Consider the following 22858-nt stretch of genomic DNA (forward strand, 5'->3'; position numbering starts at 1 on the left):
CAAAAAATATGTTTTGTTAAGTTCATTGAAATCCGCATTAGCTCCTGACCCAGCTCAAAAAATAATCTCTAATGATAATAATGTTGTAATAATAAATAAAAATGCCAATTGCACTAATCTATGTAAAGTCTATTCATGCGGCATTTTGTAGCTTGTACATGAAAGAACTCTCACATCCTCCTTTTCACTTGCCAAAATCCTGTGACCCAATATATAGTTAGACAAATATGAAATCAAGAAACTAGCAAAGGGTTATGGGGCACTAAGTGCTCTGACGCATTGAATGAACGCATTGAATCTAAACAGCTGGAAAATAGATGTGGGGCACTCAAAAAATAAAATTTGATTGACTAGGTTCAGGAGCACCAAACCTCAAACAACCCAAAGTGGTTCGCTCGGCCAGCAGGACCATTGGCTGCACTCTGCGGCTCCTGGAGGCCACATTTAAAGCTCGACTCTTAAATCAAGCTTTACAACTTGCTAATGATGCCTCAAGTCACCCTGCAAAGGCATTTTTTTGAGATGCTTCCCTCAGGTCAAATATTCCACTGATCGCTGTTTCTTTCCACAAGCTGTGATCAAACAAAGCACTTTCATTTTTGGATGGACTTTTATTGTACCGTTTTTTTACCTTCAGCTTTTTATGTGGCATTTGTTTATGTGTTTTTGTGTTGTGTCCTTTTATGCGTTGTCACTTTGACCTCCTTGCACATTTGTTTCCAATGCGGTTTTGTACTGCTAATGGCTAATAAACTGAATCTTGAATCTTGCCAGCCAGCCTGTCATCACCTAACTACACCTCTAATTACACAGACGCCCTATTTATACCAGTCAAACTCATTCAACACTGCCTGAACTCTCAACCCCTCCCTCCTTATGCCTGTTTTAACTTCAGCACTGAATCTTCTGCTCTGAAGGGGGAGAGCTAAGTACATGCCCCCACCCATAGTCTCTCATCTCAGACATCGTTGATTAATACTGTTAATAAATTATTGAATGGCTCCTTCTGTTGTGACGTGGTTCCAGCGAGTGAACTGGATTTGGCAGTCGTCAAACTGTGAGTGAAGGAAGTCCACAGGAGTGCTGATTTGCTGGTGCAAATGTGAGAGGAAGGTGAGAATGTAAAAGTAAGATTAAGAGAGCTGACAGAGAGACTGGGTCCAAAAATTCTGGTCAAAGGATTGTCAAAGAAATGCTGCATGATGTTACTTGATGCCGGGAAGAGAGAGGCAGATCTGCCGGTGGAGCAGATCAAAGAGAAAAAGGAGCAGAATGTGAATAAAGCCATGGCACTTTGAAGTCAAAAACATTGCATATAAAAAGCAAACAATGAACTGAGCGTTGCTAAAATGATATACTTTACGGCGAGGGCCACATATGGGGAACTCTGATGCAGCGAGGACAAACAAACATTGCAGCGTGAATGCCAATTTACTCAAATCAGTTCAAGGATAAATTACAGCGCACGTAGGAGCGATGTGTGCGATGGCGTAAAAGGCGTAATGAACCTTGATGCGAGGCCCTAGGTCACTAATGAAAGGGCTGTGAAAAATAAATACACATTTTTTTGCTTCCTAAGTGTTAAAGGCATCGGCAAGCTATGACAAAATCATAGAGCTGGTTGATTTATTGGTTCACAAAGTAATCAAAGGAATTAGCAGGTGACCATGACTTTACAGGCAGGAGTCTCTCGGGGAGCAAGAATTAAGCACAAGAAAAACATTGAGTTCTATAAAAGTTCCGTGTGGCTTTATGAGTCCTCTTACAAACCAACACACTACTTTGACAAATGAGAAGAAGCTCAATATAAGCGTACGGACAAAAGGAGGCTGAGAAAACTGAGCTGATTCTCCACCAGTGTTCATTTTGACAACATATTTTAGTTTAGTTTTAGTCTTAGTCTTTTGACTTGAATGTAATTTAATTTTAGTCAAGATTTATTTTTTTTAAAAACGTTTAAATTTTAGTCTAGTTTTAGTCGACTAAAATTGCATTTCAGTTTAGTCGACTAAATTTAAGACTAGGCTTGCCCTGAGGAAGGCCTAGAGCCGAAACGCGTTGGCAATTTTACCTAATCTAGCCATGTTTAAATAAAGGCTTTTTAATAATTCTGCTTTTGGAGTGCCTCAGTTTGTTTGATTTTTTTTAAATTTAAGACTAATTTAGTCGACTTTGCATTGACAATATTCATTATAATCATATTTAATCAAGGTCCTCGACTTAATGGAGATGCTCCCACATGAATAAAGCACAGACCTGTTCATTTGGCAGTGAATTTAAATGATATGAGGTTCTTTCAGACGGTCAATAGAAGTTTGGATGATTTTAGTCAATCAATCAATCAATCAATCAAAATTTATTTATATAGCGCCCAACAACAACCAGAAGGTGCCCAGAGCGCTTTCCAGGATTAAAACAAGAAGTAGTCTCTCTTTTTCATTTTTATTTAGTCTTATTTTAGTCGACTAAAATATCTGGACATTTTCGTCATAGTTTGAGTCTCATGAGAAACTTTTAATTTGGTTTTAGTCCAATTTTGTCGGCAAAAATATCACTTTGACTAAAATTAAGACTAAATATTTTAGTCAACGAAATTAACACTGTTCTCCACATACACCTACTGTGTCAAAGAAGAATTTGAACCAGTGCTGTCCACAATACCGGGTTATCAACACGTTATTGCAAATCAATTTGAACTTTGTCATTTCTATCACTGCACGATTAATTAGTTTCAATTTGCCGACACACATTGAAAAGACGCTGCAAGAGCTGCTCGGCTGCCGGCTGTCACTCAAACAGGAGCGTGTCACTTTGTTTTGTTGCTGCAGCGCTGAGGGCACCTTTGAAATCGCTTATGGACTCATCAGGAAACGAGGAGCAGAAACTATCCCGAGGCTTTACTTTTACCACGTCATGGACAACTTTGGAAGTTTGGAGATAAAGTGTAGCAGCCTCTACCTGACGCTATGAGAAGCTGCTCTCCTCAGGTCAGTAAGGAGCTGTCGCCTTGTTACTCTAGCTGGGCCTTGCTTCTTGCGGCTGTATCATTTTCATCACATGTGCCTGTTTTCCATTTATTTGAACCCGATAAGAGTATTAGAGCAGCTATCAAAATGAGAATTCAAGGGACATTTAGAATAGATAAAAAAATGTGCGAGTTAACTATGACATTCATGAGATTAATCGCAATTCAAAGTTTTAGTGATTGGCAGCACTATAACTAACGCATCACCAATCAATCATTCCTGCTTTAACACTGACTGAAGGAGTGAATCAGATTTTGAAAAAACAGAAAAACTTGGCCCGTGCAAGGATTTGAGTTTGACAAGTTATAATGGTGATGGCTACACAGGAGAATCCCAAAACTGCAGCTCAGGAGGCGTCTCCCTAGTCTGCAGGATTAATGTCAATCAAATGTCGAAAGAGAAAAGTGTTCTAATAGTTGCTCTGTTCAGGTTCAATATGTTAATGCTAGTTCTTCTCACAACCCATTTCACTATGGCAAAACGTTGTTGTGTGCTGGGGAACTACATGACTGCCAGACGAGATGGTTAGGAAGTGTGAGTGGAAAAGAATGAGTAGCATTATACATAGATAGATAGATAGATAGATAGATAGATAGATAGATAGATAGATAGATAGATAGATAGATAGATAGATAGATCATGTCATGACCCCCCCCCCCACACACTACGAGACACGACGCTCTGCGACTGCCTTCGACTAGCCACGACTAGGGAATACTCGAGAGTTAGAGCAAAATCGGGCATTAAGGGGGGGTATTATGCAAAATCGACTTTTTCAAGCTTTACATCATGTTATTATGTCATTCCCTCATTAAAAACATGCCTGACGTGTTGCCTTGGCACATTCACGTATTTTTGAGTAATCTGTAAAAACTCTGATGGCGGCCATTTTAGGGATAGGTTTGCCTGAGTCCTCCTAGGAACGCCCCCACCTCCTGGGGACGCCTCCGAGCTTTCGTCACCAGCCGATTAACCAACCACTGCTCCTCAGCAGAACCCCCTCCCCACTGATGCCACAGACAGCGTGTGGAGGGGGCGTGTCCGAAAGGGTCAGAGGTTCTTAAAGAGACAGAGGCCCATTTCAAGACATTCACTACAGCCATTTTGAGAGAGCAATTTTATACAAGGCAGTTATTCTAATTTACTGCATTTACAGACCAACAGAAGGTTTCGTCATCATTATAGTGTGCTATAGACTGGTGCTATGTGATTGAAAAAAGCATAATACCCCCTCTTTAAAATTGTGTAGTATGTGCTGAGTTTAATATTACCATCTTATTTCTGAATAAACAAGGTATCTGTAATCTAATAATTATGTTTACATGTTTTCTGGAACTATTTTCATTTATTTATTTATTCATTTATTTGATAGGGACACCACCATGTTCAGGTGGTGGAGGGGTTTGAGCAATCTAATGATCCTGGGCCTCTGTCAGAACCATGAGGCCGTCCTTCTGTGGACCCGCCACCTGCAGGAGAAGCCATAGGGGACTGGCGCAATGTTCAACAGCTGCCCCCACGACCCGGCAACGGAAAAGTGGAAGATGGATGGATGGATGGATGGATGGATGGATGGATGGATGGATGGATGGATGGATGGATGGATGGATGGATGGATGGATGGATGGATGGATGGATGGATATGTACAGGAGTATGATCGTGTACAGAACTTTCTTTGTGCGTAAGAGTCCTCCTCACTGTGCTTAGGATTTGTTCTTACAGAGGAACATTTTCAGCTCAGAACATGTTTTGTGAATTCCAAAAACCTTCCTAAGAAGGCGTTAAGAACAAATTTGTGCATAAGAATGTGTCGTAAATGAGGCCCAATGTCAGTAGGAAAGAACGTGCATCTGGAAAGAAAATAGCACATCCTTGTAATGGCTTCCAGAAGTTTGACAAAAGGTAGTAAAAAGTTTCAAAAATACATTGAACAGAAAAGGTGTCTGAGTAGCTGGCTTGTTAACTGTACTAATACATTAGGCTCAAATTCCATCTCTTTGCATGTGTTTCTATGCTTTTGAACATTCAGAAGATGTTTTAAATTCTTTTGCTACTAGTTGCTATTTCCAACAGTCCTCATTTTACCTCACTGTGAAACCTATTTATATGCCTTATAAGCACTCGCACTGCATGGCATGTCCGCAGAGATCTGTGAGATAATGTGCCTATATACTTCCCTGAAAATCCCTGCATTAGGAAGAGCTTCTATACTTGCGGTCATGTACAGCGACATTATTTGAAAGCAAACGGGTTGAATCATGTGTATTTTGCATTATGTGTGTCCTGCAGAGGAGCTCAGCAAGGGGGACAAGACTTGGAATATCTGTGCCTCCTAATCTGCCTTCCTGAACGTGCAAGCGCTTAAGCCAGGATAACGTAGCAGTGATTACAGATGATTATAAAGAAGTGGGTCGGACCACCGCTGGCTGCTGTGTCTGTGTGGGCAGACAGAGGTTGCTGGGCAGGGGTGGCTCGGTGAGACACACAGCAGACTGCAGTCAAGTGGATAGGCAGGTCAGAATATCATCACATCACAGAGTTTAGATTCTCGGTCATCCGGGTGGTTCATTCAATTTAAATGTGTAAATAAAGTCCAGATGTTTTTTTGTTTTGGGAAACTGCAGAGAAACACACTACAATTACGGCCTACCTTCGCAATTTGCATTCGTAAGGCAGTGTGGAAAAGCATCTGTTTCATGGACGATTTCAATTTTTTGAAGTCACGATTATTGTGTGAAAAACGATTTAAAATTATCGATCAAATGAAAGGAAACAACTGACATTTTTAATTTTTGTATTTAAAATCATTCACTGTTTCTAAAAATAGAAAACGCTTTATAAAACACACTAATGTCAACTTTATTACTTTATAATTGTCATAATTATTTTATTATATGTTATTTGGCCACAATCTAGGTTAGGTTTAATGTTATCAAAACTTATGCTGACACTTTATTATTTGTCAGATGTTTTGATGAACAGACTATGGAAACATGTTTCTAAAGTGACTAAAGGGACTCGCTTGAACAGCTGATTATCACGTATTGGTGCTTTCCGTTCTGTTTATTACGCTGAAGCTGAGGGGAGCGTGTGTTTTTTCTTCACATCCTGAGCAAGTTGTGGCGGCTGTTTCCGAACATTTGGACAACGGTACTGGGAATTATGCAGTTACCTTGACTTGGACATTTACAGTGAAGGATTATCTCCAAGATGTTGTTTCATATTAAACTTATCAGCGCCTTTTGCTGCAACTTTACGACAGGATTTGCATGACGGATGTCCATCAGCGACAACAACACCTTAGCCATCTTTTGGATACCGGAAGATGTCCCACCTACTCTGCTGACTTCAGTTGTTTTTTTGGGTGGGTGCAACTCTGGAGGAGAGGTGAGTTTACATGTTGTTTGTGCCGTGCAGTGGCCAGTACATGAAGAACTTCAGCGGTAAACCGTGGCTTCTAAAATTCTTACGGTTAAGCTACCGCGTCCTTTTATAATCGGTTAAACCCTGGTTAAACCGGTTAACCTTGACATCCCATCTTTTAATGCCATCATTAAAAGCGTTCCATTGGTTTTGCAGAGAGGCACCAACATGATCGGTATCAGCACTTGCAATGCAAAATATTTACATATATCATAAAACTGATGTTTAGCACACACACGCTTTGTGATTATTGCACTTTAAACTGACTGTTCAGGGTAGAGCATGAGGTGATATCACAAACACATATGTGGGTATCCAACTATTTTTTTCTTTTACAGTCTGACAAAGCATTTGTAAGAGCCATAAATAGATGAAGAGAACTAAAACGCCGCGCTGATCAAATATGAATGGACAAGCTGTATTGTGTTTTGTCAATTCCTCCTTGATCTCATTATCTTTGCCATTGGCTTTGTGAAACAAGACAAAACAAACACATGGAACATGAAAGATTATTTCAGGATAATAGAATCTTTCATAACTATACAGAGTAATATTTTGACTCTTACAATATGCCTATCTGGATGGAGTTTCTTTCATTAACAGTAACTTAAAATCATGACAGTATTACAAAATGCTTGTGTGTTTTGAGATCAATAGAGCAGAATATAGATAGTTTAACTGTTCACTGAATGAAAATAATCATAATAATAATAATAATAATAATAATAATAATAATAATAATAATTGTACATCTTTACGTTCATCATGACAGAGGTTTTGTCCAAAACTGGAGAAGAACTGATTTGTTTCGTTGGGATTTAAAGCTGGCGACGACTGTTGAGAAGTGCCGGAGCTGCTATGTGTTTGGTGAGTTTAAAGGCATCAGCAGCGATATCGGTGAGTTGAGTGATGTTTATCTACTTTGAGATTTGTCAATCATTGTCTGCAAGAGAAGACAAGCAGTGACAAAGCCAGCCGATGTTCTGACATCACATTTGGTAAATGCGTTGTTAGGCCATTGCCTGCATGTGTTTTGTCAGTTGTTTTGCTGCAGTGCATAGTAACTTTTTGCCTGACGCTTTTGTTTTGCACAGTTGTGTGTCGGGGACTGAGCTCATTGATTGGAAGTAAATGCTGGTACTGATTGCTTTTGGTGATCTGTGGCTAAACCAGGCGCTTCAGATCGTATCGCAGTCTTCATCTATCTATGGGAGTGGATCACTCCCTCTGTGGTTCTCTGCGAGTTCTCTCTTTTCTCCCACTGGGTTTTCCTTTGCTGGGTCCCGGGCACGTTTCCATCTGGACATTACCTCTGTTGGACATTATGTTTGCCTGGACACTACATTTGCTTGTACATTACATTGTTTTGTTTATGTGCTTTTTGTTTTTGTTTCATTGTTTTAATGATCATGCAGCCCTGTGAGGCCACTCCTGTTGTGAAATTGGGCTATAGAAAACAGCAGCAATGAGCGAATGTGTTTGTAATTCCAACTTTCAACATACTGGATTTTTGGGGAGGAGTAACAATAACTAATTTTGCTTTTAAAGGAATGTGTCCGACACTGCCTGTCAGGCCATATACGATATGAAGCCTGAGCTGCTGAATAATAGCCAAAAGATTTTCAAAACATTGCATCAAACCTTCAGTGCCAGGGATTGTTTATTCAGTAGGACTGTACGTGTCAACGCCAGTCTTTTCAGGGTAACACTAAACTAAAACTAGACTGAAATACCAAATATGATGAGACAGCAAAGATGACGCTCCATAGGCTATTTTGTGTATTTTATTCATCTTCCCTTCACTTAATTGTCAGGGTCATTGGGACCTCATTCTGTACATCCAGAGCAACTTTGGGCTTTAGGTGAAGTCTATCCTGGGCTAAAGGTAGCAACTAAAGACACAACCATTCTCTGTTTGTGCATCCGCTGCTGTCTTCATTAGTCCCTACATGGGTTTCCATTTCCTGCACCTTGTCAGTCAGCATTGAAGCTGATGCTTCAAGCAATTGCTCTTGCAAGCAATGCCTGAAGCTCAACCGTACTGTTCTCAATGTTACCAGTCAACTTAGTAAAACGGCTTTGAGGAGGGTCTTCAGAGAAAGCTTCTCTTGATTGGCCCCCGTCATGAGCAAATGAGCATATTCATAACGATGCAAGAATGCAATGTGTAACTCCGCAATTATCAATAGAAAAAAAATCACCTGTCCTTAAAACATCCTCGGAAAATCTAAAATGGGAGTGTCTTTACTGCATTGGCAATATCAAAGCTCACAGACATGCTTGTACCCGCAGTAGTTGCATCATCCCCTCCTCCTGCCTTTAATTTCAATCAGATATAATATAATATTCAGAAACAACAGGCATAACAGTCTTCATGTGTGCAGATGGTTCACCCTGCATGTGGATGCTTGACTCACGTCACGTATATCACTAACCTCTTTGCAGTCACAGCCACTTTTCTCTGGCAGAACACGGACACGGTGTAGGGAGTGGCGCCCCGGCCAGGCTCCACCACGATGTCCCACAGCGCGGAGTCACTGGGGCGCGCCGCACTGAACATCAGGCCGCTCTTCACTGTCGCCCTGCATTAGAGCAGCACACAGAGTTTAGTTAGCAATGAGAAGACAGGAGGAGTGGAGCAAGCACTGTAGTGGGGGCATGGTGGGTCACAGAAGTTTATGGAGTGGTTGTGAAATTCTCTCATGTCAAGCGCTTATGCTTGTGAAAGGCGCTATACGAATAAAGCCCTTCTTTTTAATCAGTATTGTTGCGAATACTCTAAATATGCAGATGCAGAGCCATAAAAAATATATGGATTAATTTACTTAAGATATTAGATTGTCTTGTCAGTGTGGCAATATTAACATTACAGCTCACATCTCTATTAAACATTATGGGCCAAAGGCATGATGTCTTTTAAACTGATCTGGTTTGGTTTCTCCTCATTCAGACACAATTAGCAACGAGGAAAGAGCACAGTTTCTGACTTTGTGCTGCTTTTTTTCTTTCTATGGATAATGTTTGTAGGCTCTCAGTTGCCAAGGGTTTTTTCACAGTAGCAAAAGAAATTGAAAAGCAGTCATCCAGAGAGAATTGTTGAGGATTGAAGATGTTTCTCCACTCATCCAAGAAGCTTCTTCGGCTCCTTTTTTTTAAAATAAAAATTGCAACACCAGTGGACGATTCGTACTGCCGGTGAAAGTTAACGTCAATAGAAAAATAAAGTGGTGATCATCTTGCAACAATGGCTTGTTATCTTTCATATTTTTGTATGTCTTTAACGTGTTATTGTGGGGTTTGGCCGATTTTTTTTTTTTTCCATAGTAGAGTCCATAGTAGTGAAGAAAGCAGCTTTTTTAAAGTAAACAAACAGCTAAAGACAATTTGAGACATACACATTTCTTCTTTTGAGACACTGAAGAGACACCAGGAGCCCCCACACCTGCAGCACAGTGGAGGCGTCACAAGAGGCACTACAGGTAACAAGGAAGGGACAAAGGAGAAGATGGTGAAAGACTGTTGAGGAGCGGAGGGAGCTGCGCAGGAGGAAGAGGAAGGAGGAGGTGGAGGAGCTGACCAGTGCAGGACACCACGCTCTGAACCCAGGAGGCGCTGTTTGAAAGGATCACTGAAGACAGCGAGCCAGGTTTCCTCCAGTTGCTCCAGTTTCCTCCAAAAACATGCTGGTCAGGTTGAGTCACAGCGGTGGCGCAGCTCAGTCGCAGCAAATAAAGCACTTACTTTCTTACTTATCCAAACTACATACTACAAAGTGAAACAAAGTTGATACAGAGAAGTTTCTAGCATTAGCCCACTGACCAGGATTACCATATTTATACCATATCTACATAAACATTTCATACAAAAGATATTTTCCATATGCATTTGGTATATTTCTAATACGAGCAATTTCCGCAACAATTACTGGTCCTCCCTGAAACCCCCGTCAGACAGTGCATATATGGGGTAGCTACTTTTCATGTTTGCTAATGCCGGCGCTTAATGAGGGGCATCACTGAGAGGCAGGATGCGTCACAGGTTGCAGCCAGACAGAGAATTAGCAGGCGTATTTAATTCCCATTAGCCCTGCGGAGAATCAGTTAATCAGTGTGCTTATCCACGCACTCACAGAATCACACAAGCGGTCGGAGAGAGGGTGGGGAGCCTGCTTTTTATGAATAATGCAGATGAACTAGGCGGCCTGTGAGCTCCCAACATAAAAGCTTTGATTTTCAAACCAGCAAGTCTCTGTTGAATTTTCACATGACACAAGAGCATTCAAAAGTCAATATGTGTGGTCAGAGCTGAAGTTTCAAGTCAGGTCAATTACTAAATACAAAAAGCAAAGAGTGTGTGGGGGGACAGAAGAACGTAATTGGAATGAACAAAAGGGAACCCAAGCCAAAGGTTGGAATCAGAACACAATAACACTCTCTCATATGAGAATCTATTAAAACTGCTTCCTGTGACCAGAGTATATCTTGGCACAACGCAATAATTATAGTGTAATAGTGTATAGTATAGTGAGCTTTACTTGAATGGGAATCCGTACGTTTTATAGAATTAAGATGATGAAAGGACATTGTTAAGTACTACTGACAGAAAAAATAATAATAATAATATAATTTTCAACGATGTTTTACCAAATGAAACTCTTGAAACTGCTTCATACAACTGTATTTTATGGGTTAGTTCTAAATATATCAAATACTCTAGACTTAAAGATCCTCTCAATCACTCAGCACAAATTCATATATTTAAATCCTTGATTATTACTCACATCTCTTAAAAGGATATTTCAGGATTTTTGACATAGGGCCTCATGTCCTAGTTATCCAGAGTGTTGCTGATTTCTGGAGATATTTTTTGTATGTAATTTATGCAGTTCTTGTATTTCAAGAGTTTCGTGGCGCTAGGCTTGTGCTAGGCTGGCGCATTTCTATAGTATCAGCTAGCCTGCATTAAAAACAGTCTGACTCCACAGTGCACCTGAGGCAAATCACTTATAACACCAGACTAACCATATAAATGTCTGTGTCGATAGAATAATTTTTTGGAATATAACTGACCTTGCATCACATGAATGATCGCATTTTGAGGGACTATTTTCTAGCAGATCACTCCGCCGCTGCGTAGCTTATACAACCACGACGCTGATCAAATATAAGTTTTTTTTAAATGCAAAATGGTTCAAATTACTCTACCGACACAGACATTTATATGGTTAGTCTGGCGTTATAAGTGATTTGCCTCAGGTGCTCTGTGGAGCGGGTCACACTGTTTTTAATGCAGGCTATTTGACATTGTAGAAATGTGCTAGCCTTGCATTAGCCTAGCGCCACAAAACTCTTCAAACATAAGAACAGCTTGAACTACAAAAAAATATCTCCAGAAATTAATAACACTCTGGATAAGTAGGAAATGAGGCCCTATGTCAAAAATCCTGAAATATCCCTTTAACCTTCTATTTCTTCCAAAGTTTGGGGTCACCCAGGCCAGTTTTATAGCTTCTCTAATCAGCACAGTAGTTTTCAGCAGTGCTAGCATAATTGTTTTTCTAAGCATCAATTACCCTCGAACACAATTCACGTCCACAATGAACCATCAGAACACTGGAGCGATGGTTGAAAAGCACCTCTGCACCTATGTAGGTATTCCATTAAAAAAATCATCTGTTTCCAGCTAGAATAGGCATTCACAACATGAACAATATCTAGACTGTATTTCTGATTATGTCAATGTCATTCTCATTGAAGAAAGCAGTGCCTCGAAAAAAGAAGAAGAAAAAAAGGACATTTTAAGTGACCCCAAACGTCACAAGTGTTGCTTTTCTTGCTTTTGTGATTAGATTTATGAGTTAAGTTATGCAAAAAAGAAAAAAAGATTCAGTTTGCAGTTTGTGTGTATTTTAAATCTTTTCTGAAGTATTAACATTTGAGAGACTTGCAAATTGTGATTATTTAATTTCTATTTTCCATTTGATTGTAGTGAATATTGTGCAGCCCTACTTTACAGCACACGAACCAGCACCCATAGTACAGAGGAGCAAACATTTTTTCAAATGGTTAAGAGATTCAACAGAACAAACAGAACAGATACTCCTTTAGGCTGAACTGTGAGTGATTTTTACCTGATACTCATCACTTTGAACTCCTGCAGATTTCTGCCCTATTTATGCCAGGAATAGTTTAAAAATTCAGCAAGGTTGGTACACTGTGCTTCACACTCGAATAAGGTCATGCTTCAAAACAAGTGGATATGCCACAAAATGTCAGATGGGTTACAAGTATTTGTTCTTCGAGAAATTGCGCCCATCTAGTAATATCTTACAAAAATCACGGGTCAACAGACTAACAATATTGCGTGCAATATTGATAACCCTGCGCTACAAGAAAGCATAGCAATATGTTTCTTGCCGAAAGTGGAGCCCAAGCACACAACCATATTGCAATTGGAGAATGTGCTTTGCATTGCTGCGCTCTAGTCAAGTGAAACATTTACCATGGCTGAATACATAGAAAAATAATACATACACAAACAGGTTTCCAGAACTAGGCGATTGTGTAAACAATAAAACAATCTGTCTCGGTTTCGCGCCAACTGCTCAGTGGACTTCTCTGGTCACAGAGCAGCATTTTAAGAGTCAAGAGTAAAAGAGAAAAAATAACACTAGATGAATACAGACTCTATTGACTGCAAACACTGGACTCTAGCTCACAGTAACAAGCTGATCAATACATAAACCGGGTCAAGGTCATTGCTGTTAGTCTGGGAGTCTTTCTCTTGCATACAGGCCACCACAATAACATGAACTAAAAAGCAATTATCTAGAACTGACGCATTTGATTGATTTCACTGTATCTGCGCAACCAGGTCTGATGTTTTGCTACTTTAAATCTCTGAAGCATAATATGATCTTTAATTATATTTTTTACTCTGTTTTAATAAAAGTTTTGTTTGATACATACGTTGCCTTCAGTGAAGTATTTATTTGTGCGATATCCGGGGGGAAAAAATGCAAGCCCTCAGTCTGCGACCGAGGGCCATTTGTTTCCTCTTCATTTGTTTGTTTCCTTTATTGAAAAATGCAAATGTCACAGAAAATGCATTCTATCTAGCCTTTGCAATAGGCTCGGACTTTTTCATTTTCTCACTTTTAAAATATAATTGACCCTAACGTGCTGCCCATTGTTGGCATTCCTTATTGATAACTGTGTATATGCACAGCGTAGTGTGGTATTTGTGTATATGCACAGCGTAGTGTGGTATTTGTGTATATGCACAGCGTAGTGTGGTATTTGTGTATATGCACAGCGTAGTGTGGTATCTGTGTATATGCACAGCGTAGTGTGGTATTTGTGTATATGCACGGCGTAGTGTGGTATTTGTGTATATGCACGGCGTAGTGTGGTATTTGTGTATATGCACAGCGTAGTGTGGTATTTGTGTATATGCACAGTGTAGTGTGGTATTTGTGTATATGCACAGTGTAGTGTGGTATTTGTGTATATGCACAGTGTAGTGTGGTATTTGTGTATATGCACAGCGTAGTGTGGTATTTGTGTATATGCACAGTGTAGTGTGGTATTTGTGTATATGCACAGCGTAGTGTGGTATTTGTGTATATGCACAGTGTAGTGTGGTATTTGTGTATATGCACAGCGTAGTGTGGTATTTGTGTATATGCACAGCGTAGTGTGGTATTTGTGTATATGCACAGTGTAGTGTGGTATTTGCACATCACAAACACTTCTGTCAGAAGACTCGTGCTATGCACTTATCACTGCTCCTTGGCCAAGTTGTCTCTTACAAATCTTATTATCATTTCTGGCTCTCTTTTGACAAGGACTATTTAAACCTTCTTCTTTGGAACCATAGTTAGACTTGAATGACCTGTCCTATACCATCACGATGAGTAGAGTTAATGTCTCCGAGTCCCGTGTACAATCTCCTGTCTCCTTTGCAACTCTACACTATACTACTAGAACTTATTACTTAACACAAATCTCTCTCCAACAGCAATTATCTCAAACTAATCTTGATGACTAGCTTACCCTTTGTTGGTTAGTTAACATAGATAATGCATTTATTTATATACTGCATTTTACATGGTAACATGGTAAAAAGTCCCCCCATTTGCATAATTAAAGTGAAGCTTTATTCTAAATATGAAGTTTTCCACTTACTTGCCTTGAGAAATGTAAATAAAAGAGCAGTCGCATTCATTGTCTACTTAACTCAAGCACTCCTTAAATCTGAGATGCTTGAGTCAGAGCGAGGTCGTTTTCAAAGTTAACCCTCTGAAACAGTGGAACTCAGTACAATTACATTTTGGTTGAATGGCACGTTGTAGCTTTTTTGACAAAGCTGCCCTTGAAATACAATTACAATAAACCCTTAGCAGTACTTGAAAGCCTAATGTAGCTTTGTGAGGTGTTTTGCATTCTTTTCAGTGTGTTAATTGCATTTTAAAAGTAATTCCTTGCATGCAGTCCCTTGAGCACTGATGGCAGAATCCTCACACAGCCTTCGTGATCCCCACTGAGAAACCTCATTTGATCCACCTCTGTCCCTGCTCTTTGTCTTTGTCACTCAGCCACAGGGCTCACGACGAGGAAGGCAGAGTGAATATCGACTGTTAGAGCCACTTCACAGCACGTCTACGTCTGTGTTTGAAGACATTTGGGGCCGAAAAGTCAGCTCTCCACTTAATTACAATAACTAATCAAGCCGATGTGTGGTCTGAGCTGACGCCGCTGGTTTTCTACAATTAAGTTATGTAGATTTATTTTGATAGTGTTTCTAATTAGGCATTTTCTTTGTGCCATTTAGTCTTTTCTTTTTTTATTTAAGGAAATACTTTAATCTGCAAGGCCAGCTTCTCTCACATTCAGTCAAAATGAAAATAAAGTAAGGACAAACCATGAGAGTTCAGGACTTTATATTCACAATATATTTGTGTACTTTTATAGATAAGGGTTCAAGCATTTGTCTCAAGGTTTTGGGTAACGCTGGAAAACGAGATAATATGATTAATATTTATCGAATATTTTTGTTTTTGTTAAATGATGCCATGTTTGTCCAGTATAAAGGCAGATGTGCATGTTTAATCATGGCATTCAGCCCAGATCTCTTCCATAGAGGGTTAAACTCCTGCTTCATTTTCAATCAGAAACACAGATTATCTGTCCTAACCCCTGAAATGGACTCAATCTTGAGCCAGAGAGTGAAGTGGAGCAGGGATTTCTCCTGCCGGAAAACTTGATCATAGCCAGGATCCTCTGAGCCAGCACTTGGACTTAGCATCTGGATCCGAGCCACTGGGCTCCTGGTCCGGTCCAATCTGATTGAAGATGTAGGTAGTAGGTCAAAAATACACGGGATGGGTCCACTGACCTGATTAGATCAACTTCAGCAGAGGAAGACACAGAGTGAGCTTCGTTTTGGGGTATTTCATGTGGACAATTTGCAAAGCATCATCGGGTCAGCGTCTCTTGGTCCGATTCTCTCTGCCCTTTATCTGGACAGTACGACTGTAGTATCAAGACACCTTCAGTTTGTGTTGGTAACGTACAGCTCACCTTTGGTGCAGCTGACATTTAAAAGGAACACAGCAAGTGAATAGAGCTGTGCCTTTGCTCTGACTTGCATTCTGCTCCAGGTTACCAACTGTTTACAGCATATCACTAAAACATTGGATTAGAGTGAAATTTGTCTTGTGTTGCAAACAAAAGGCACTAAGCCGAGTGTAGGAAAAGCTAATGCCCACAACGGGTGAATATATATATTTTAATCACTTGAAATATCATGCTGTGTCATGTGTTCCAGATGACATTTATAACTTTAAAAGTATCTCTAAATGTGTGAAACATTTATATTAGGTTCACCTCCCAATACAGGGGCAGGGAAGATGTTTGTTATTTGATGCAATATTTATGAAGCTAAATACCCAGAGAACCTTGTTCCAATGTTAGCTGGATGTTGAGATTGGAAAACCGGTGAATCTTTTCCTAATTACATCCATGTTTATGGAAGACTGCTCTCTATAACGTTCTGGACCAAGAGAGCAGTGGAGATAGACAGATAGAACATGTTGGTAATGTTGGTAATTTGTGAAGCCAGAGGAGCTGGTAGACGAAACCAGTCGAGTTGACAATGGAGCATTTTACTGCCAGGCCTTGATTCTGAAGTCAATCGCTTTTCAAGTGCCTTCAGCATTCCATTAAATGCATGGGGCTTATCTTTCATGAAGATCCTCAAACAAAACGTACATCACAATAATTCCACTTCAGAGTCTGCGGCGTAGAGGCTTTAAACACTTGTCTCTGCACACTAAGCAACATGAAATGAGTGAACAACTGTCATGTTTCAAGTAGATCTAATAAGCAAAGAAACGCTCGAGCACCAATTGTAGTGGGGAGTTGCAGAGGCAGGTTGTACATTTTATGAACTGATGCTGACTGAGTAGGGATGAGTATCAAGTATTTTGATTTACTGATTCTACTAGTCTTATCAATACTCCTTATCGATCCAGTATTTTAAGAGTACTCTTATCATTGGGAGAAGGGGGACGCGGTGATGGTCTGACGACGTGTCCTCTCAGGGGGGGTCGCGGGAACGAACAGATGTGATGCAGTGAACGCACCCATGAGAGGGGGAATCTCATGCCCCTAGAGGCCATAAGTGCCACTGCAGGTGTCGTAGCCTGTTGCGTTTTTTTACTCATTCATTCTGAGAGTAAATACTACGCTGACAGAAAAGACAAAGGGAGAGAGGGATATTGTACATCTGATTACTTACACCATGGAAATATATTTTTTCACTCAAACTTGGCAGTAAATACTGTTTAAGTGGTGCTAGCCCACAGTTAGCTTTGCCCGTTCGCCTGTTAGCTCCTTCTTCGTGATTCTATTAGTGTGTATTGGTGACTCCGACCCGGAGGCAGCAAAGTTGCAATTGTGGTTTTCTGGCCAGAGACACCAGGGGGAGATGAAAGACCCCCCAATCAAATCATTAACACGTAACACTTATATTACAAAGGGACAACAAAAAGGATTTATTATGGGTTAGGTATGGGTTATAACAAGTTGCTGAGTACTGCTCTAAAGCACTCATTTCACCGCACGTGATATATTAGCACAACTCCTGGGCACAGATAAGAGGACCATTGAGGCTTGAGCTTAGTGATTCAGGTTGACTGGCAGACGTGACCCCGGGGCCGTTACAACACCGGGTTTCAATATCCATCCCGTATGCTGAGCTGCTGGCCCAAGCTGGTTGGCTCAGCACATGGGGGCCCTTATGAGTACTTATCTATATGGGCAAGTTTAGATTCTTAGTATTAATTTAACTGTATTTTTTTGGATTTGGAGAGTTTGCCGTTTCCCCATGCACATTCTAGCAAGACATATTACGATGGTAGAACATTGGTTCTACCCATAGAAATGTAAAATGTAGCATTGCTTTTAGCTGCAGGAAGCCAAGTAGGAAATGGGGGCAGGCTCCGAAATGTCCTTGCTGAAATGGACTTTTTCATTAAACCCAGCCAAATTGCTGGCATGAACGAACTTCAGTCAACGCTCAACGTTATTAGGGAAGCTGCCCTAACTTAGTCCATCACTAATCTACAGCCTATGGTTCTACAGTGATTAATTCATGCATACATGGTAGGAGGTGGGCCGGATCTCACGGTCCAGACAAAAATCAAATACCCACTGATTGATAATAAAAAGTTTGCAATTGTCCACACGAGATTTTGAAAAGGACAAACATACTAGTTTAAAATAAAAGACAATGGGTGCCTTTTTTACAGTTACAATGGTGAGAGAGGAGGACAATGTCATTTTGCAAAGTGTGATTTTATGAGGTGAAGTGCACTTAAACCTCTCAAGTTGGAACATAAACTTTAATTTGTGTCCTGATTTTGTCCGCCTCAACGCTTTACTAAATCGTTAACTTAATAATAATAAATCTGCCAATATGTTTCAATCTAGTGTAGGCAAAGAAACCTAAAAAACGATGTATTGCATTCTTTATTGAAGTTTGAATGAGATTAAGGATTTGTGAGTTTTACCATGATCCCGTTCAAATTGATCACCTTTTCCATGTTTTAATTGTGAAACACTTATCCACTATGTGCCCTAAGAACAAGTGTAGGATTAAACACTAAAAATTACAGCCTCATAATGAGTATTTTACGGCGAGTGCTGGAGCAAGGATGTACTCGCACTACTATCGATATAATAATTTCACGATGTGCAGTTAACTGTGGAACCTTCTACATAGTGTGCAGCACTGTTCTGTTTAAAGTGAAGTTTGTAGCATACCTCAGAGTAAAATTCTCCAGGGTGGAAATGCTGGCAAGGAAGATGTAGAATGTGGCAACATCAGTGGTCTTTAGTGGTTTGGAGGAGGTTTGGATGACCACAGCTCCTCCCAGCCTGAGGCGCAGATATGTGGGGTTTCCTGGTGGTGTCCGCAGCAAGGTGACACTCCCAATGCGCCTCATGGGGGTACCGGAGCCCTGGGGAGCCCTGGCCCGGCCTACCCAGAGCCGCTGCAGACTGTCTTGGGGAGAGCATGGGCCTGTCGGCTCACTGCGACTCTGAAAGTACACCTCTGCCTGGTTCCCTTGTGGGCCTCTCGCACCCTCACTCCTCCCAGCCTCACGACTGGAGCTGCCTGAGCGACTGGAGGAGCTGAACCACACCGGCTCAGGCTTCAGCTGAGCCACACAGAAACCACCAGGAGACACCAAACACGACCCACGCACTTCCCTGGTCTCCCAGAAGGCATATGCAGTCACACAGTGAGCGCCACCTTTGCTCCCCGCTCCACTGCCTTCATTCCTGATCCCCTCTGCAACAGAGGCATCCAACAGTGACGACATGTGGAACAGGACCTTAACCACAGGTGATGAAGAACGCACTTGATGGGTTAGAATGACTGGCTGGATCTTGTAACCACTGAGCAGCAGGTCTGGGGTGATGGGGGCATCTACGGACATAGGTCCATAGGAAGCTGCCACTGCTGGCTGTTGGGGACCCACACTGGAGCCAGTGACGAGGAAGCTCTGACTCTGAGACTTGAGGCTTGAGTTTCCTGGTGCCTCTGTCCTGTCCTGCTGTAGAAACACATGGTCTGTGTGGCTCACTCTAAATTTGATGGATGGATAAACTGGAGAGGGAGGTGTCCCAAAGTCATCCAGAATCTTCTGGCCTTCTGTCACTGAAATAAATAAAACAATGAATCATTCAGACACATAACTTGAAAATTGGCACGAAACATGACTGCAGCTAAAAAAAAAACCTAAAAGAAAGCCCAGATGAAAAAGCCATTCGGTTTTTATGCTGCAGTGAAAGTGATTGTTCAGTTGATGATTAGGGCTGTATCTAGTTGTCCTGTGATTACACCACAACACTCAAGGGTAGGGTCTATATTTGAAAGCATAGACCATTACACAGTATAGATTTTTATAAATGAATACTTATCCAGAATCTTTTGGGATCATACTGTGTAGTCTGCACTACTTTCTAGTTATTTCAACATTATGACCATTTTTGGGTATAGTTATCTGATTTATTGGTGACTCTATGCTCAGCACATTTGTGTAGACCTCGCTCTGTAAGACCCATTAATCTTACACACCGTTACGGGAGAAAAGAAAAAAAAAACAGGAAACCAATTATATTAGCCTTTGCAAGCCATTGCAAAAGACAATAGAATTATTTCTTGATGCGATTAATTTGTAGATAATAAGGAAATGTAGGAAAAGGGAAATACATAAAGCAGCATCATGACACTTGATTATTATTATTATTATTATTATTATTATTATTATTATTATTATTATTATTATTATTATTATTATTATTATTATTTTGTGGCACAACATGGTCGTCAATAGTATTGTTGATAGCCATTTTTTCCTGCCTCAGTATATTGGAGTCCAAATTTTGTATGACAGGCCTACAAACACAGACAATCAATGAGTGACTGTGCTTTGTAAACCTATAGTCAAAAATATACTTCATAATCATAAACAGTGATGATAGTTACTTTAAGAGACAAAAGCCTCCAGGCTAATAGACCATGACTACTTTACATGCCCCAAAATGCTTAAGCGTACACCGTAACGGATAGACAGATAGACAGACTTGATTGATCCTTAACAGGAAATTGCCCTGTTGCAGGAGCTCATACAACATCACATTCAATACCAAATCTATCATTCACACACATTCACACAGATCAAACACTGGTGACCTACAACTTCCAAACGTAAGAATTATAAGTACAATGAATCGAGCTGCAACACACATAGCTTCGGTACAGGCTGTATAAGAGCAGAAATCAGTGTCAAAGTACGAGAAGATTATAGGAACATCTGAAAAGTCCACGATAACCAGTAAATAGTGTCACTGTGTCATGTTAGATGTCGGGGAGATTTATTGAATGTGATTAAAGCTCTACACATTTCAGTCACATGTTAGTCTACCTGACTTTTCTTTTGTGGATTTACATTTGTTTACCAACAGATAAATAAGCACTAAAAAAAACAACTAATGATAAAAATGAAAATGTCATATCAAACACAACCTTGACCAGCCTGGGCATACAGATAATGCTTGGATTTCTGCGTGAAAGCCTTGGCTCATGCATTTGAACACTTTCTGTATATGTTTTGCTGTTTGATGCTGACATAGTCTGACACAAGCAGCACATCTGCGACTGTTGTAGATAAGGCCGCTGTGTTGCTTTCCATGGCCAACGGGCAGAACACAAATCAAAGCCTCACAATCTCTCAGATATACATTAAGGCCATACATGCACAGCTGGACCCTGCATCTACATAAAATACAGGCAACGTCATCAAGGCAGTGCTTTGCATGATATCAGCCACAGACAAACAGCTGCCATACTGTCACTTCATTAGCTCTCTGAGGCAGCTCGACTATCTTTGTTTTAGGGTGGTTACATTCAATCAGCTCACCGGCACCCACACACTAGACACCGGACATCAAACAGGGACAAAAATAGTGCACAATGTCAAAAAAAAAGAAGTAATAAACAATGAGGAACATGTGCATATGAGATACAAGATGATATTGCACTTTAAAGTTGCTATTTAAAGTTTCTTCACAATTAAACTGTAAGACGGAGACGAATAGGCTTGTTTTATTATTGTTTATAACAATGCAATGATATTGTCATAATTAATGCATGAATAAATGCTTATGAAGCCCTCAAACGGATGAATCATTACATTTCTACACTTCCTAATTTCAAATTGCAAAAAGGTGATAGCAAAATTCTAAGATATACTGACAAGTTCTCCAAATAGTATACTTCGGGCAACTGCAACCATTGCCTGTCCACATAGTTTTGCATTAGAACTTCTAATTAAACTCGGACTGCACAATATTAAATGACAATATCCACATAATAAGAATCTGATAGCAAAATCAATGAAGTCATCCATCTTCATTTTACTGGAGTCTTGACACATTTTTTCTTATTTAAATGCATTTACAGTGTTGAAATGGTTGGGCTAAGTAAAATACTGTTATGCCATCATTATTGCAATATTCAAGACCTTTCCTCATCTTGCGCAGCCCTAAATTAGAGGGTATAGGCCACATCATTGCACTATTGCTCATTTGACCTCTATTCCCATCCATGCATGATCTACACAGCCACTACTTGCATCAAAGTGAACGTCAGCACAAAAGTACAGCGGTGGTGGAGCTTTACGCACAGAAAGTAATCGACGGCTAATTACTCCATTCGCCAACTTCTAATGACTAAAATCCTAATTCGGGCCCACACCCTTTAGTGAATCCGGGGAGAAACTGTGAAAACAAACATACATTTATTTTTTCGACAAACTCAACCAACCTTTGCAGACAGCTGTGAGGACAATCCTGAGAAGCAGAGGATAAAAGGCGCGCATCGTGTCAGTGAAGTTTGGAGAGAAGCTGCTGTACACTCCTGTGGGCGCCCAGGTGAGACTCGAAGACGTGTCTGCGCTCGTTTCAGAGAAGAAATACACCGGATACAAACCATTACATTGTCCCGTGTCCTAACGATACCACGTCTGACAGACAGGACAAGCGGGATGAAGCGAACAAAAAAAACACTATTGATTGTCCAGGCCCCGCAGCGCTTCCTTTCGGTAGAGTAGTCAGCGTTTATCCACACAGTAGCGACTGGCTTCAGCTTTGAAATCTGTTCCTTATTGCTTTACCGACAAGAAGAGATGTTTTTCCACCCCAGACTGCACTCGGGCTGGCACGGTAAGACTCTTCTTCCCTTGATAGAAATCACTAAACATGTGGCGTCTGTCAGATTAAGCGCGGCCACGTGCGTAATCTACGTTGAGGGAAGAGCGCAGTAAATGAAATGCACA

General features: G+C 40.5%; 1 protein-coding gene across 1 annotated transcript in view; it reads right to left on the reverse strand.

Annotated features, from left to right (window-relative positions):
- Window positions 1-22402, reverse strand: part of LOC306959986 (transmembrane protein 132D) — a gene marked incomplete at its 5' end in the record, with an annotated part of 41622 nt that extends 19220 nt beyond the window's left edge. Inside the window, 3 exons of the mRNA XM_079552244.1 lie at window positions 8886-9032; window positions 18777-19677; window positions 22348-22402. Coding sequence (XP_079408370.1) covers window positions 8886-9032; window positions 18777-19677; window positions 22348-22402 — 1103 coding nt within the window. The remainder of the gene's footprint in view (window positions 1-8885; window positions 9033-18776; window positions 19678-22347) is intronic.
- Between the last annotated feature and the right edge of the window lie 456 nt (window positions 22403-22858).

The sequence above is a fragment of the Gobius niger genome (genome assembly GCF_951799975.1).
Source record: "Gobius niger genome assembly, chromosome: 2".
Classification (NCBI taxonomy): Eukaryota; Metazoa; Chordata; class Actinopteri; order Gobiiformes; family Gobiidae; genus Gobius; species Gobius niger.